General features: G+C 42.2%; 1 protein-coding gene across 1 annotated transcript in view; it reads right to left on the bottom strand.

Annotated features, from left to right (window-relative positions):
- The window catches only part of ACVR1C (activin A receptor type 1C), a 67,147-nt gene extending 57,945 nt beyond the window's left edge, over nucleotides 1–9,202 (bottom strand). Inside the window, exons 1-2 of the mRNA XM_033945951.1 lie at nucleotides 9,034–9,202; nucleotides 7,238–7,483 (exon numbers count right to left, since the gene is read on the bottom strand). Of these exons, the coding sequence (XP_033801842.1) occupies nucleotides 7,238–7,483; nucleotides 9,034–9,187 (400 nt within the window). The 5' untranslated portion in view covers nucleotides 9,188–9,202. The remainder of the gene's footprint in view (nucleotides 1–7,237; nucleotides 7,484–9,033) is intronic.
- Nucleotides 9,203–17,142: the final 7,940 nt, after the last annotated feature.

The raw sequence follows: 17,142 nt of genomic DNA, 5'->3' as shown, positions 1-17,142 counted from the left end.
GAAGTCTCCCATTTCTTTGAAATTTGTGTCCTTGAATTTGAGGACTTTGGTTAGTGTAGTAGATTTAGTGAAACCTTTCCTGATATTGAACCATACCATGTTGTGGTCACTGGAGGCCAATGTGTCGCCCACCGAGACCTCTGTGACACTTTCTCCATTGGTAAGTATCAGGTCCAGTATTGCCTGATCCCTTGTCGGTTCCAACACCAGTTGCCTGAGGCTTGCTCCTTTCATAGAGTTTAATAGCCTCCTGCTGCTGCCGGAAGCAGAGGTAAGTGTAACCCAATCCACATCAGGCATGTTGAAGTCACCTAGCAATACTGTGTCCCCACGCAAGGTGATATTTTCTATATCTTCGATTATTTCCATATCCAGGTCATCCTGTTGTCTTGGGGGTCTGTAAATTACGCCAAGATACAAGCATTTGTCCTTCCCTCTGGCCAAATTAACCCAAAGGGATTCCCCAGTATACTGGACATCTGAGATTCTCGTGACCTTAATGTCATCTTTAGTATATAATGCTACACCCCCTCCCTTCCTACCCTCTCTGTCCCGGCGAAGCAAGTTGTAACCCGGTATGACCATGTCCCACCCGTGGGAGTCTGTGAGCCAGGTTTCGGATATCGCCACCACATCCAGGTCGGCATTCCTTATTTCTGTTTCCAATTCCAGGATCTTGTTTCCTAAACTGTGTGCGTTGACGTACATAGCCCTCCATGTTATATTTTTGTTATGTCTCAGTGGGGATATTCCTGTTTGAGCTATTTGAACACCTTTAGCATTGTTTGTGTTATTTGTGCTTTCCTGAGGCTCAGAACCACAATGTGTACTCCCCATATACCCAGAACTACAGTGTGTACTCCCCCTAGACCCGGAATTACAATGTGACCCATAAATATGATGTGACCCTACTCCCGACTCAAAAGTGTGTGCACTCACCCCTGACCCAGAATTTCGGTGTCTACTTTCCTCAGCCTCATAAATGTATTGGCATTTTAGTTCGCCTGGTATGTTGTTTGTGCCTGTACCCTCCCCCGACTTACCTAGTTTAAAGCCCTGTGGAGTAGGCGGGCTAGGCGGTGTCCAAGGACATTCTTCCCTCTTCTGGTTAGGTGTAGCCCGTCGTGTCCCTGTAGTCCTTGCAATGCTTCTCCATGGTGCAGAAACCCGAAGTTCGTCTCCTTGCACCATCCTCGCAGCCAGTCGTTCGCCCTTTGTATTCGATCCTCTCTGGCTCTGCCCTTGCCCCTCACTGGGAGAATCGAGGAGAAGACTACCTGCGCATCCATCCTCCTCAGCTTCTCCCCCAGGGCCCTGAAGTCTTCAGGTATGCTGTCCGGGCTGCTCCTTGCGGTGTTGTTGGTTCCGACGTGGATTAGAACCATGGGGAAGTGGTCTCGGGGCTTGATGAGTCTGTCAATGCAAGCAGTGACATCCCAGATCCTGGCCCCTGGCAAACAGCAGACCTCTCTTGATTGCAGGTCTGGTCTGCAGATTGGTCCCTCGGTGCCCCTCAGCAGCGAATCTCCAATGACCACCACTCTGCGCTTCTTAGGGGTGGGCTGTACTGTTGATTCCGGTTGATACTGTTGATGGGGTGCTGGAAAGTTCTCAGCCCAACCAACCAACCTCCTAAATTCTGAGCATTATTTTGCAACTGTAGCTAAGAAGAGTTATTTTGTTCAGTGCCAATTTACAGAAACGAAAATCTATGTTTTGACATTGTTTCAGATCATTCATTGAACTATATCCACATCATTCTCTTCTAGGTTGGACTGAGAACTTTCCAATATATATTCTATAGTAAAGGGGATTTGGGACAATTTTTCCCGTGACTTTCCTCTTATACACTTTTTCAGGGTACTTGCCTTACTTGGATTCTACTCTCCCTCAAGTGATGACATATAGCTATTTCAAATGCTTTTGGTAGATTAAATTTTTTTTTTTTCTTTTTTGTGTTTGTGGATTAGAAAGAGCTGGTACATGTAATAAATACAATAAAATGACATTTTTAAAAAAGTTGGTGGGAACAGAGTAGTACTGGTGAGTTCAATGGGGAGAGTAGACCATCCTCTGAACTACAAATCCTCTTCTTCCTAACCCCTCCTCCCCAATCTACCTTAACAAAATGCCTGTTTCAAATTGGCATGTGTCTTTATTCTTCCTCAAGGGTAAATAGGAGCGTTCTTATAGCTAATTTCATTATGTCTGAATTTGTCATATTTAACTTTTTTTATCCCCGTCTTGAAGTTATCTAATGTGTTATTATGGTAATTTCCTCTATAAATTTATCATAATCCAAAAAAATCATCCTTCAGGGTCTTATCTCTTTTATTTCTGCTTTAAATCTATGACTTTCCTTTACACATGTATCAATTAATGAAATCATTAAGGTGACATTTTAGAAAATACGTACAAAGGAACTGAGATGTTGTTTCACTACTATTTTAAAACACTGTTTTTCAACCGCCGGTCCATGGACCGGTGCCGGTCCGCAGGAAATTTCTGCTGGTCCGCACAGGGCCGGCAAGATTAAGGTGACCATAGGTCCCGTTTTCAGACCTCCTGCCCCGTTGTCCCCACACACAGCTTCGGGACAGCGTCCTGAAGCTGTGCTCGGGGACAATGGGACAGGCAATCATTTCCTGTCTCTACCTGTCACGCGCAAAAAAAAAAGTCTCTCTCCTTCCTTTCCCCGGGTCGGCTGCTATCTTACCACCCTGCTGCTGCTGCTGCTGCTGCTGCCTGGCTGGCCCAGAACGCATGGTCAGAACAGCAAAGAAAGAGTATGAAGAGAGACTTGCCAAGGAGGCACGGAATTTTAAACTATTCTTTCGATATATGTAAGGAAAACAGCCGGCAAGGGAGGAGGTGGGACCCTTGGATGAGGGAGACAGGAAGGGAGTGGTAATGGAGGAAAAGGAGGTGGCGGACAGATTAAACACATTCTTCTTGTCGGTCTTCACAAAAGAGGACACATCCAACGTGCTGGAACCAGAAAAATTCTTCAAGGGGGATCAAGAGGAAAAATTATCGTGCATGGAGATAAGCCTCGAAGATGTACTCAAACAGATAGATAGACTAAAAACTGATAAATCCCCGGGCCCAGACGGAATCCACCCGAGAATACTAAAGGAGCTTAGAGACGAAATAGCGGAGTTACTACAGCAGATTTGCAACCTATCTCTGAAAACAGGGGTAATCCCGGAAGACTGGAGGATAGCGAATGTTACACCTATCTTCAATAAAGGATCCAGAGGCGACCCAGGGAATTATAGACCGGTCAACTTAACCTCAGTTCCGGGGAAGATGGCCAAATCATTAATCAAGGACAATATCAATGCGCATATAGAAAAAAATAAGCTGATGAGAACAAGCCAGCATGGTTTCTGTAATGGAAGATTATGTCAAACGAACCTACTGCACTTATTTGAAGGGATAAGCGAACAATTGGACAAAGGTGACCCCATAAACAAAGTATACCTGGACTTCCAGAAAGCCTTCAACAAGGTACCTCACGACCGCCTACTAAGGAAACTGTGGAACCATGGGGTGTTAGAAGACATACACAGATGGATCAGAAACTGACTGGCGGACAGGAAACAGAGGGTAGGAGTAAAGGGACACTATTCTGACTGGAAAGGGGTCACGAGTGGCGTCCCGCAGGGGTCAGTGCTGGGACCACTGCTGTTCAATATATTTATTAACAACCTGGAAACAGGGACAAGGTGCGAGGCTATAAAATTTGCGGACGACACAAAACTCTCCGGAAAAGTTAGATCCATTGAGGAATGTAAAGAACTTCAAATGGACCTGAACAAACTGAGTGAGTGGGCAAATAAATGGCAGATGAGCTTCAATGTAGAGAAATGTAAAGTCAAGTACATAGGGAAAGGAAACCAGATGTACAACTACACGATGGGGGGGATGATATTGGGGGAAGGCAACCTAGAAAAGGACTTGGAGGTTTTGGTGGATAAAACAATGAAACCGGCGGCACAATGCGCAGCGGCCTCAAAAAAGGCGAACAGAATGTTGGGCATTATCAAAAAAGGTATCACTACCAGAACCAAGGAGGTTATCCTCCCGCTGTATAGGGCAATGGTGCGACCGCATCTGGAATACTGCGTCCAATACTGGTCGCCATACCTTAAGAAGGACATGGCGATACTCGAGAGGGTCCAGAGAAGAGCAACAAAAATGATAAAGGGCATGGAAAACCTTTCATATGCTGAGAGGCTGGAGACTTAGAGGGGATATGATAGAAACTTACAAGATCATGAAGGGTATAGAGAAGGTAGAGAGGGACAGATTCTTCAGACTGGCGGGGGCAACAAAAACTAGAGGGCACTCAACAAAATTGAAGGGAGACAGATTCAGAACAAATGCTAGGAAGTTCTTCTTCACTCAGAGGGTGGTGGACACCTGGAATGCACTTCCAGAAGAGGTGGTAGAGCAGAGTACGGTTTTGGGTTTCAAAATGGGATTGGACGAGTTCCTGAAGGAGAAAGGAATTGAAGGGTACAATTAGAAGATTACTATACAGTACAAAATGCTTTAGAGTAATAGATCACTTACAGGTCGTCGACCTGGGGGGCTGCCGCGGGAGCGGACTGCCGGGCATGATGCACCTATGGTCTGATTCAGCAGAGGCGATGCTTATATTCTTATGTTCTTATGAAAAATGATTTTATTTTCAATTTAGTGATCAAAATGTGTCATTTTTGAGAATTTATATCTGCTGTCTATATTTTGCACTATATTTGTCTATTTTTCTATAGTTACTGAGGTGACCGAGCTCACAGAGATGGGGCAGAAATGGGGTTTTAAAATTTTAGTTTGCCGGTCCACAAAGTAATTATTTTATTTCTGCTGGTCCACGGGTGTAAAAAGGTTGAAAAACACTGTTTTAAAATATCTGCCAATGTACAGTCTATTCTGAAATACATCCAGGAATTGACATGTATGAACTAGTTACGTGTGGCTGGAGCATTATGCATCAACATCCAATATGTCAAAACAGGCACAGTGGCATAGCTAGGACTGAATGGTCCCCGAGCAGAGCAATTGAGACAGACCTCCTTTAACACCTTTGTTCACAGGGTCATGGCGAATAGGGAGAAGGGAGGCACATTTCCCAAAGTTGAATATCTGCCAGTGTAGAGCTTGTTCCAAAATACATCCAGGAATTGACATGTATAAACCAGTTACGTGTAGCTGGAGCATTAAGCATCAACATCCAAAATATCAACGGGCACAACCAGTGGCGTAGCTAGGATTGAATGTGCCCCTTTAACACCTTCATTCACAGGGTCGTGGGGACTGGGTGGAAGGGAAGCACATTTCTCAAAGCATATATATTACAATTAGAAAACAATATAATTTTTCCTACCGGTTCACAGGGCTGACACGTGCATCAGGCCCAAAACAGTGTTCTTCAACCGCCGGTCCACAGTGTGATCGATGTGGCGTTATCTTCAAGCCCGCTCCCTCTTCCTCACTGATTCAGTGCACAAAGCCATGGGCAGTGGCTCCTACACGCGTCCTGTGCCTGAACTGGAAGCCTTCTCTCTGATGTTGCAACGTCAGAGGGAAGGCTTCCAGATGAGGCGCAGGATGCACAAGGAGCCACTGCCTGCAGCTTTGTGCACTGCATCAGTGAGAAAGAGGGAACCAGCCTGAAGATAACACTGGGGGCGGCATAAAATAGCCAGACAGGAGCAGGCCAGAAGGTAAGGCATAGCAAAGAGGGCGGGAGACAACAAAGGTAGGGGGAATTATTTTGTTTTTGAATTTTGTGATTGAATTATGTCAATTTTGAGAATTTACATCTGCTGTCAGTGTGCTTTGTGTAGTTTAATTTTGTGGTTAACCATTATGTGTTGTTAATAAGATTATACTGTGTGTATCTATGAAAAATGAATGAAAAAAATAGTGTTACAATTAGTACTATTATGGGGGCGGGGGCTGGGGTGGAGATTGGGTAGAGATGGGTGGGGTCTTGCCCACAACTTAGCCCAGTGTTCTTCAACTGCCGGTCCACGGACCGATGCCGGTCCACAAAATAATTCTTTTATTTCTGCCGGTCCATAGGTGTAAAAAGGTTGAAGAACACTGGTCTAAATAATGCTTTTGGTCTTACTTTTTCTCTTCTGCTTTTCTCAGCTCTCTAGAGGATCTCTTGTCCTTTTTACCATTTTTTTTCTATATCCACCATCTAATCTGATGACACTTTGTATTGTCATTTTTAAGAACATAAGAATTGCCATAGTGGGATAGACTGAAGGTCCATGAAGCCCAGTATCCTATTTCCAACAGTGGCCAACCCAGGTCCCCAGTACTTAGCTTTTTTAAAACTTTGTGATACAAGAATGCAACTTCTACCGTCTTTCCCCGAAAATAAGACCAGGTCTTATATTAATTTTTGCTTCAAAAAAATGCACTAGGGCTTATTTTCAGGGATGTCTTATTTTTTCATGTAGGACAATCATCTTTCCCTTCCTCTCCTCCACCCCAATTCTTCCTCTTTCCTTTCACCTTCTCTTCTTTCCTCCCCTCTCATTCATCCCCTTGTGCAGCATCTTTCTATCCCTCCCTCCCATCCCCCTGTGCAGCAGAACCCCACTGACCTTCTTACCATGAGACTGACATACTTCCGTGGCCTCCCAAAACAGAAGCGGTGGCAGTGCTCTGAATGGGCAGCTTTGCGACCTTCCTTGCTAGTGCTTCTTTCTGCCACATCACTGATGACATCATCAGTGATGTGGCAGAGGGAAGGCCCTGGCAGGTAAGGCCATGAAGCAGCCCATTCAGAGCATTGCGGCCGCTGCTGCTTTAAGATGCTCGGGGTAGAAGTATGTCAGGTCTCACTGGAGTGGGAGTCGTTGAATCGATGAGTCTGATTTTGGGGGGCGAATTGGGCATTACTAGTCTCACGGATGAAGTCAGGGAGTATCCGGGTGGAGTCGGAGAGTGTTTGGTGGAGTTTGGTAGATGATGGGGCCAGCGGCAGAAGGAACTGGGCGTGCCTCTTGCCATGGACATTCTGGGTGAGGGGGGTTCAAGGTCGATCTTAACTAGGGCTTATTTTTTGGGTAGGGCTTATATTAGGAGCATCTTTAAAAATCATTGCTAGGGTTTATTTTCCAGTTAGGTCTTATTTTCAGGGAAAGACGGTAACAAGGAAGGATTCTCTCCACTTTTGAATGCTTTAAATATTTTTTCAGTGAAAACATACCAGATCCAGACCCCGATGTAGACATGTCGCATATAAGATCTTTAAGAGATTTTCCAGTATTCACCAAGCTGCCATCAGAAAGAGGTTCTTCAATACTTTGTCGCTTTGACTTTCTGTAAGGACACTGACGTCCATGCCATGCACATATGGCCAGTGTAAAAGCTATAGACAACAAACAGACTGGTACAGTGACTACCACCGTCAGCTCCACAGGCCCCCAGTGTGCTGGGCTTGGAGAAACTGCAGCTAAAAAAAAAAACAAAAGAAAGGAAAACAAAAAAAATCAATGAATTTGATATATCTGCAATGGAAGAAGTGCTTTCCAAACCTGTTAATTATGGGGTCCTTTTACTAAAAGTCAGCAACAAAAAAAGACACCAAAAAGTTCTACAGAATAACAAAGGAAAAATCCAAAATAACAATAACACTGTGGAATCCCAGTAAGTAAAAAAGCTAATCCAAGCAATACAGATAGTGTAATATCAATGCACAATAGTACAAGTTGCCCAAAACTCTGTGGCAAGGTTAATTACTGAAACTTCTAGATCTGAACACATCACTCCTATTCTTAAAGAACGGCACCGGTTGCCAATTGAGTATCGTATTCATTATAAATTGTTGCTATTTGTTTTTAAAACATTGATTAGCAGGAAACCGCTCGTTTTGTATTGGTCGATATATTCAAAGGGAAATTAGAAGTCCTTGAGCATGCGCAGATGCATGGTCAAGGCCGGCAGAAGCAGGAAGATCTTCGAGCAGCACCGGCACGTCCTGTGGGCTGCATGCCGATGCCAGATGGGAGGGTAAGTTTAAGTTGTTTAGGCGGGGGTGCCGGTTCACGTAGATGGGGATCTTTGCGAGTGGTGAGGGGAGCAGCGCCGCTGGCCTTGGGGGTGGGTGGGAACGTATCAAAGCGAGTTTCCATTATTTCCTATGGGGAAACTCGCTTTGATATACGAGTATTTTGGTTTACGAGCATGCTTCTGGAACAAATTATGCTCGTAAACCAAGGTTCCACTGTAGTTCTATTTCTATTTATAATTTTGAAGTAGTTTAAGGAAAAGTTTATAATAAGAAATAATGATTTTGTGACAATATATTGTCATGTTTTACAGGAGTTTACCTGAAAAAGCTGTAGCGAAGCATAGGGCTCCTTTTACTAAGGTGCGTTAGGGCCTAAAAACGCGGAATAGCGTGCGCTAAATTGCCCCCGCACACTAGACCTTAACGCCAGCATTGAGCTGGTGTTATTCTAGAAGCATACCGCACGGTGTAGCACACGGTAATTTTGTGCGTGCGCTAAAAACGCTTGCGCACCTTAGTAAAAGGAGCCCATAGATTCTATATTGGAGAATCTGCCCCTGCCATTAGATTTTTTTTAAAGATGAGCATTGATTTTCAATATCTATAAGTTTAATATTGATAAAATTTAAATAAGAATAAGTGTGAAACAATAATTGATTGTAATAATAAATATACTCAAAAAATTTATAGACCAATGAAGAGGCTGGTGCATGAGCTGGAAAAAAACAGCTTTCTAAACAGCGGCACTGCTGAGATCAAAAATATGCCTTACTCCATTGTGAGTTGACTTTGTGTGCTTTGAAGGTGAATGATGGTGTTAGTTATTATGATTTTAAAGAGATGATAAGTTACAGAATAGAAAAGTGTGAACTAAATCCAAATACATAAAAAAATAAATTTTAAAACTTCTACAGTTCTCCTCTAAAGACTACAGTGAATCTCAGAGAAATAAAATGGGAATTCATATAGGGCACAAAACACGTTCTTCTTACCTGTTGGCAGCTGCAGTGTTATATTGTTGCAGAAATCTGAGAAACAGCATTCTGTTCTTGTTATGTTGTTTGAGCTTCGGCAGAAGACTTGCGCATTTAACTCTGGGAGAGAGATGCATGACTTTATCACCTCTTCCTTACCATTCGTTAACATGACTGAAGTCCAACAGGCTCCCTCGGTTTGGCAGGTAAAGTTGGTATTCTCACATAGTAGACATACACACTTCAGACCTAAAAAGAACAATTACAGATACAGAGTATAAAACATATGAAAACCCTCAAGGGAGACATATATCAGGCAAAAAGTCAGGCATGAAAAGTAAAATAAAAGTCTGAACATTCAAGCATTTAAAAAAAAAAATTAATGCTGCATTTTTGGCATAAGAATTCAGTCTCTTCTAACATTAAGAAGGGAGCAAAAAAAAAAAACCTTTCAGTTGCACGCTTTGGATTTTGTGTGCACAGTTTGTAGACTTTCGACTGTGCAAAACTGCAGATTAGTGCCAGTTAGAACCAATTGAATAATTTTGCTCAAAATATGCATTAAGATCATTTATCAATTGATCCAAGATGGTGTTTTGCTGAGAGGCTGGAAAGGTCAGCTTTTCTGGAGCTCCGTGGTGGTCCAAGTGCCGCCAATGAAACAAACTACCTTGGAGGATCACGGAATGCCGACCCAGAAGTGATGTCAGAGAGAGCGCTGATGCCAACGTGGACAGCAACCTCACACCGAGGAAGTAAAAAAGGTACGGGGTATGGCAAGGGGCATGCACGTGCAGCAAAGAGAGGAGCAGGGTGATAGAGAGGAGAAGGGGTACCGTGATCTTAAGAGGACTGCATCCGGGGCAGACTGTCCCCGCCCCTTCCCCTTACTACATCACTGGTGCTAACTGGATATTTTTAGTGACACTATCTAGTTAAATGACATTGAATATGACTGGTTAGCCCCAGACAAGCAATTTAACTGACCATGAGCCATTTCTGGCCACTTAAATCGGTTTGAATTTTGATTCCCCCCACTAATTTCTAAGCCAAAGTTAAGAAGCCCTTACATTAAAAAAAAAAAAAAAACACCCCAGATTGCTTTAGATTTGAACCAGTTTTTGCATTTTGAATGTCTTCCTGTGCAATTCACAAAATACTAGGTTTTATCTTATCAAAACATGCTTGTTGAGGTGGGGTTGTTGTTTTGTTTTGTTTTTTTACAGACTTTCCATTTCAAAAGTGCTCAAAGTTTATGATTCAGCTTCTCTGAGGAACTCAGATTCCACAAACTAATAGCTTCCCAGCCTTCTCTAAGAACATACAGTTAACAGAGCAAAATGCCCTTTGGTTGTCTCTTCTGATCAAGCGCTAGTGGCAATGGGATCTCGTTGAGTCCCGAGAATAGAACGGCCCCCCTAGAAGGAGCCTACTGGATCAAAAGTATCAGCGTGGAAGCCTGGGGGGAACTCAAACTTCGGTATCACTATCCGGAAATCTCTCGCAGATAGAGTTTTCTTCCCCACAGCAAGGTGTGTCAGTGAGGGTGTCCACTCTACAGAATTTGTATCCAGCTCAAACTGTGAGTGGGACATGGGGGGGGGGGGGAAGATCCTTCTGAAAATTCTGCAGGTGTGAAAAATAAGAAGCCAGCTGTTATAACCTTAGAGGTACTTTGGGAGGCTATACAGGACTTAAATTCCTCTTTTTTGAGAACAGTGGATAAAATGGAGGGTAAAATGAAAAATGTTTTGGAACAAATTGCTTCTCAGTGCCAAGGCTTAGTTCAGCAATTGGCGAAAGTAACAACTTTGGTGCAAAAAATGGAGGAGATACAAAATCTGGTAGCAGCTTTAGTGAAAGATAAGACCTTAACCCAACGAAAGATTGAATATTTGGAAAATCAGTTAAGAAGGAATAATTTGAGACTTTTAAATTTTCCCATGTCCCCTTTGATATCAGCAGTGGACATGGTGAGACAATATTTGAAGGAGGTCCTTAAGATACCGGATGATGCACTTCCACAGATTGTGAAAGCTCAGTATGTTTCTGGGAAAGAAACGGGAGGAGCTGGGACCTCGGGAAGACCAGATTCGATGGTGAACGTAACTGACTTTCTGGAATCATTGCTTGAAATAGTTACCCAGAGACTGACTCTGAGTGTAACATTTGCTTTGGAGCTGGATCGCAATGTTTTACGTATATATTTCCTAAATATTAATCAGCAGTTCATAGGATCAAATATTCAGATTTTTCCTGATTTATCTAGACACATTCAAGAGTGAATGTTTTGGGGGCCAATTTTGTATTGAATAATAATAATTTATTCTTATATACCACCTAGCCATAAAAGTTCGAAGCAGTTTACAGTAAGAAGTACCGAACAATCAGAAGATAATTACAAATCATTAGAAATACAATTAAGATTAAAATAGAACAGTAAACCCTTAAGTTATGAATCGATCGAACAGCTGGGTTTTTTTTACTAGTTTTCTAAAAGTAAGGTAAGAGGAAGCATGCATAAAAATTTTACCAAACCAATCATTCATTCTACTAGCTTGAAAAGTGAGAGTTCTATCCAGATATCTCTTGTATCTACAAGCTTTTACTATTAGGTAAATGAATGAATTCGACATTTAGATATATTAGAACAGTCTAAACAAAACTGCGAAACCAAATAAGCAAGAGCCTTACCAAATATTGATTTGAAACAGATGCAAGTAAATTTGAATAGACCTCTTGCCTCTATTGGCAACCAATGCAATTTTTTAAAATAAGGACTAATATGCTCCCATTTTTTCAAACCAAAAATCAATTGAACTGCTGAATTTTGAATAACTCGAAGTCTTCTAAGGGTTTTCTTACAAGTTCCCAAATAAATATTACAATAGTCAATCATACTTAGGGCTCCTTTTACTAAGGTGCACTAGCGTTTTTAGCGCACGCTACATGCCAAAAACTAACACCAGCTCAATGGTGGCGTTAGCATCTAGTGCGCGTGCTAAAACCATTAGCGCAGCTTAGTAAAAGGAGCCCTTAATATGGAAGACTGGACTAGCAAGCAAAATGAGAAAGCATCAAAATATTTTTTAATGGTTCAGAGTTTCCATAAATCCAAGAAACATTTTCTAACTAGTTGGTCCGTGTGTTCCTCTAAAGTAAGATGTCGGGCCATCTTATTGTATTGCTTGAGGGTTCAACTTTTACTTTAATTGACCCAAAACAAGCTATTAAATTTTCTTTAGCTAAAGAGGAGATTAAGGTGACTATGACTCTCCAATGGAGAGGAAATGCCATGATCAGGCTGAGACAATGATATGAGGAAGCCTCCAGAAAAAGTATTTGGGGGGTTTTTCCTTACTTATTTCTATACATCTTAGATCTTATTTCTGACAAATTGTGGACTGTTTAGACAATGTTTTTTTTCCTAATATCTTGATTTCTTTTTGTTTTATTATTGAAATTTTAAGATAAACATACATTTTTACATTTACCAGAGCATTGATTATATACGAGGGTGCTTTGAAAAGTTTGGTAAAAAAAAATTAAAAAAGTTAAACAATATTTTTAAAATTTGACAAACTATTTTTCCGATTAAATAGAAAAACTGGACACTTGCTGGACTATATTGAGAAATATAACTTTAAAAAATATATATATTTAACATGGTTTTTTACCAAACTTTTCAAACCACCCTTGTATCATTGTTGCTTCATCTACATCATCCATCAAAAAGAAGTACATTCCACATTACATAGTGGGAATAATTAATTTTAGGTACCAAGCATGCATGTAAATGGTGGAATTTTAATAATGTACATGCATAAATGACCTCTTATAGAATACCAACTAATGGAAAAGTACACGTGTTTTTAGCATGGTGCATATATTCCCCGTGGGTGTACACATTGAGGGGCATTTTCGATAAAACATCTAAGGGCTTCTTTTACGAAGGTGCGCTAAGCGTTTTAGCGCACACACCGGATTAACACATGCTATAGAGCATACTAACCAAAAATCTACTGCCTGCTCAAAAGGAGGCGGTAGCGGCTAGCACGCACGACAATTTAGCACGCGCTATTCCACGCATTAAGGTCCTAGCACGGCTCTGTAAAAGGAGCCCTAAGTCTAATTTGGACACTTTAGAAAAAAAGTCCAGAAATCCAGTAGAGAAAATGTCCATCATCAAAACAGCCAGACGTCTTTTATTTTTGAAAATGACTTATGTTGACGTTTTGGTCCTTAGAACGTCTATCTTTTTTGGTCATTCTCAAATATAAAAACGTCCACGTGAAAAACGCACAAAAGCAAATTTTTCAGACATACCCAACTACCTTGGCCATCAGCTGAACATGGCAGGGGAATTCCCATCAGCTGAACCAGCTTTGGTGCAGTCCTGCCAGCTCAGCTGATCATGGTTCCCCTGCCAGGATAAGCTGAATTGGCAGGGAGAAAAAAAAATTTGTCTTTCCCTCCCTCACACCCACTGATCCCCTACACTCCTCCCTCAGACATCTCTGGACCTCCCCAAACATCCCCCAACATCTCCAGACCCTCCCTGACATCCCTCCAACATCTCTAGACACCCCAACATCCCCAGACCCCCTCCAACATCTTCCAACACCCCTGTACCTTCCGCTGACAAATCATCAGGAGGGAAGCCTACTCCTATAGGTAGGAGGGAGGGAGTGGGCTTCCCTCCTGTCAATTTATCAGTGGAAGGTATGGGGGTGTCAATGGATGTCGGGGGGATGTCAGGAGGGTCCAAAGATGTTGGGGGACATTGGAGGGGGGTCAGGAGATGTCAGGGGGAGGGGTGTAGGGGATCAGTAGATGTGAGGGAGGTGAGACAAATTTTTTTCTCCCTGCCAATTCAGCTGATCCTGGCAGGGGAATCAATGTGTCTACTTAGGCTGGTTTTTAGACATTTCAAAGTTTTGATTATGAGTCTCACTGACAGAGTTTGAGCAGAGAATGGATGGGGTGTGTGCAAGCAGGTGTATTGATTATAAAATTCTAAACTTTATACCATATTTGGACACATAGGTAGAGCTGGTGTAAACAGTCGCACCTCAAAATTAAGGCATGTCTTCAGCCACTTACACAAGAATTTTATAAAGAAAAACCCAGCCTTTACTTTTCTTTTTACAATAGACTTAAAGTAGATGCATTTTGGCTGCCTAAAACTAGGCCTAGGCACCTAATTAGAAAATTACTCTCCATAAGTGGAAGTTTTTATTATATATAGTGATCATGTTTCATGTTTCAAGTCTATGTTAATCCAGAAAACTTGAGTAAATCTCTCTACCCATCCCTGCACTTGTATTATAAAATGCCCTGTGACTCATTCCGATTCAAGGAAATAATAACACAACAAAACCAAGTTGAGCCATTCTAGCTCGGGCCAGAATGTACATTAATTTTCCTTGTGCCAGGTGCAAATGTCACTGTGCACACATTTAGCAAATATTATCAGTATAGCTTTAAAGTATATATACTGCTCTAGTAAAAGGGGAGTCTGGATTTTATATCTTGTGTTTTTCTGCTCTGCTAAAGTGAGGTTTTGCAAATTCTGTCTGTGTCCTGCTCATTGGAAATGGGTGCTTTAGGTTTAGAAAATCCTGTAATGGGGAGAGTATGTGGTGCAGTGGTTAAAGCTACAGCTTCAGCACCCATGCTGCTCCTTGTGACCCTGGGCACATCAATTAGAGCTAGATGCACAGCTTTTATCAACCCGATGCACAAAACAGCCCACCGCATGTTTTTCCCCTTGCTCGCCCATTTTCTGATCCGGCCATGCAAATTAGCTAAAAACCCATGCAAAGTAGTCAAGCAATTGATGCACTAACATAGCTTGGCTATGCCCCCCCCCAAAAAAAAAAAAACCCCAAAGGTGTTTTGGCAATCAGAAAAACCGACTGGTCTATATACCTGATCAGAAAAACCGACAGGCCTGCCTGTTTTGGCAAGATGTGACAGCAGTAAAGATAGCAATGTAGACAACAATATTAGCAATATATTTCTTAGCAAGGCAAGAGTAAGTGAGACTAAACAAAAAAAACTAAACAAAAATTAAAATTGTCTCTGGAAAGTAGCTGGAAAGCAATGACAACAAATGCTCGTAGTCTAAGCAACAAAAATCATGATATGCAAGCCCTGATGTTAGAGGCAGACTTGGATATTGCAGTGATCACAGAAACATGGTTCAGTGATTCCCATGGATGGGACACTGGACTATAATATTTTTAGGAAGGACAGAGATGGTCAAAAAGGTGGAGGAGTAGCTCTCTATGCAAAGATCAATATCCAAGTGACTGAAATGTGGGGGGCCTGGAGAAAGGAAGAAGCGATATGGATTGCTTTGAAAAGAGAAGATGGCACTTCTAAATACATGAGTGTTGTCTACAGACCTCCATCACAGTCAGAGTAATTTGATAAATATCCGGTTGCAGATATCCAAAAGTTGAAAAAGAAAGGAGAGGTGATTTCAACCTGTCGGGTGCAGATTAGAAAGTTCCATCTGTGGAATCGGAAAGAAGTATAGAGATGGTGAATGCCCTTCAAAGAGCTCTGCTCAGACAAATGGTGATGTTACTGATAAGGAAAAAAGCAATACTGGATCTGGTGCTCACAAATGAGGAAAGTGTCTCTAATGTCTGAATAGGTGCCCAACTGAGTGGTAGTGATCATCAAACGGTTTGGTTTGATATAACAACTAAAGTGACAAGCAGCCACTCAAAACTTAGTCCTGGATTTCAAATATGTGGACTTAAATCTTGTGTTTTTCTATTCTGCTAAAGTGAGGTTTTGCAAATTCTGTATGTGTCTTGCTCATTGGAAATGGGTGCTTTAGGTTTAGAAAATGGAGGAGTATCTGAAGAAAGAGCTAATAAAGTGGAAAAACAGTGGTGCAAGCTGAAAGGAGCAATAAAAATGGCTACCGACCGCTCTCTAATTGGAATATGAATGGGAAGACTTTCACAGTCTGAATCCCGCAAATGAGATGGTTTGGATAGGCTGGAGCGAGTTTCAATTGCAACTCCAGTAGTTGGCATCTAAGGACAGTACCAGGTGGACTTCTAAGGTCTATGGCCCAGAAATAATACATTTTTTAAAAATACTTTTTAAATTTAATCATGAAACTGTAAATACATGTAAATACAGGGCAGACTGGATGGACCATTCAAGTCTTTATCTGTTGTCATATACAGGGGATCTGCATTTAGGGATCCTTTTATCAAGGCGCGTAGGGGTTTAATGCGCAGAATATCGCACGTTAAACTGCCTACCGTGCTAGCCATTTTAGAAGGCAGCTGCGAGGAGGCAGGAGCGAGAGCGCCGCACTCCTGCCACAAAGACCTCCACTGGACCATCAGGTGCCTTGGTAAGCCCGGGGGAGGGGTAATCACAGGGTTCAGAGGGAGATTAAAGGGTTGGGGCCTGGAGAGGGGAGAGAATCTTGGCTATGGGTTGGAGAGAGGTGCAGAGACCTGCAAGGGGTTAGAGGGGAGAGAAGCTACATCTTGTGGCTATTTGTAAATCTTGGGTCAAACATTTTGGATTAATTGGCTCTTTGCTTTAAAAAGTTTGCTGACCCTGTCCTAGGATAATGAGAAATATAATTTTATACCCTGATACTCTTGTTTAATTGCTCAATACTACCAGGCCTTAAGGTTGTTTTTTTTTTTTACTAAGCTGCAGTAGCAAGGGTATCAGGGTATGAAATTTTAATTTTCATTATTGTACAAGAGGTCCACAAATATTTGCTAGTCACTCCTGCCCTCGCCAGCATCTTCCAAAATGGCACCAGCGACCCCCTAGTCTCAAAGTACTAACACTAGGGGTCATGTTTCCAAATAAGGCCTGATATCGCCCCCTCATAGCCCCCTACCAGAATATTCAGATTCACCTGATCCCTCTCCCGCCCTTTGCACCCCTCACCAGACCCTGGACTTATCCAGGTAGTCTAGTGGGACAGGGCAGGAATGGTCCCCTTCTGCTCCAATCCTGTCTGGCTCTTGGTTTCAAAAAGACATTGCTGATTTCTAGCAGTTTTAAAGTACTACTGCTAGGGACATACAAAGGCAAACAAATGTGCTGCTTTTAGGTGAATGCATCAAAACTGCT

The sequence above is a fragment of the Geotrypetes seraphini genome, chromosome 5 (genome assembly GCF_902459505.1).
Source record: "Geotrypetes seraphini chromosome 5, aGeoSer1.1, whole genome shotgun sequence".
NCBI classification, from domain to species: Eukaryota; Metazoa; Chordata; class Amphibia; order Gymnophiona; family Dermophiidae; genus Geotrypetes; species Geotrypetes seraphini.
The sequence above is the reverse complement of the archived record's forward strand: the minus strand, read 5'-3'. Positions and strand labels throughout refer to the sequence as shown.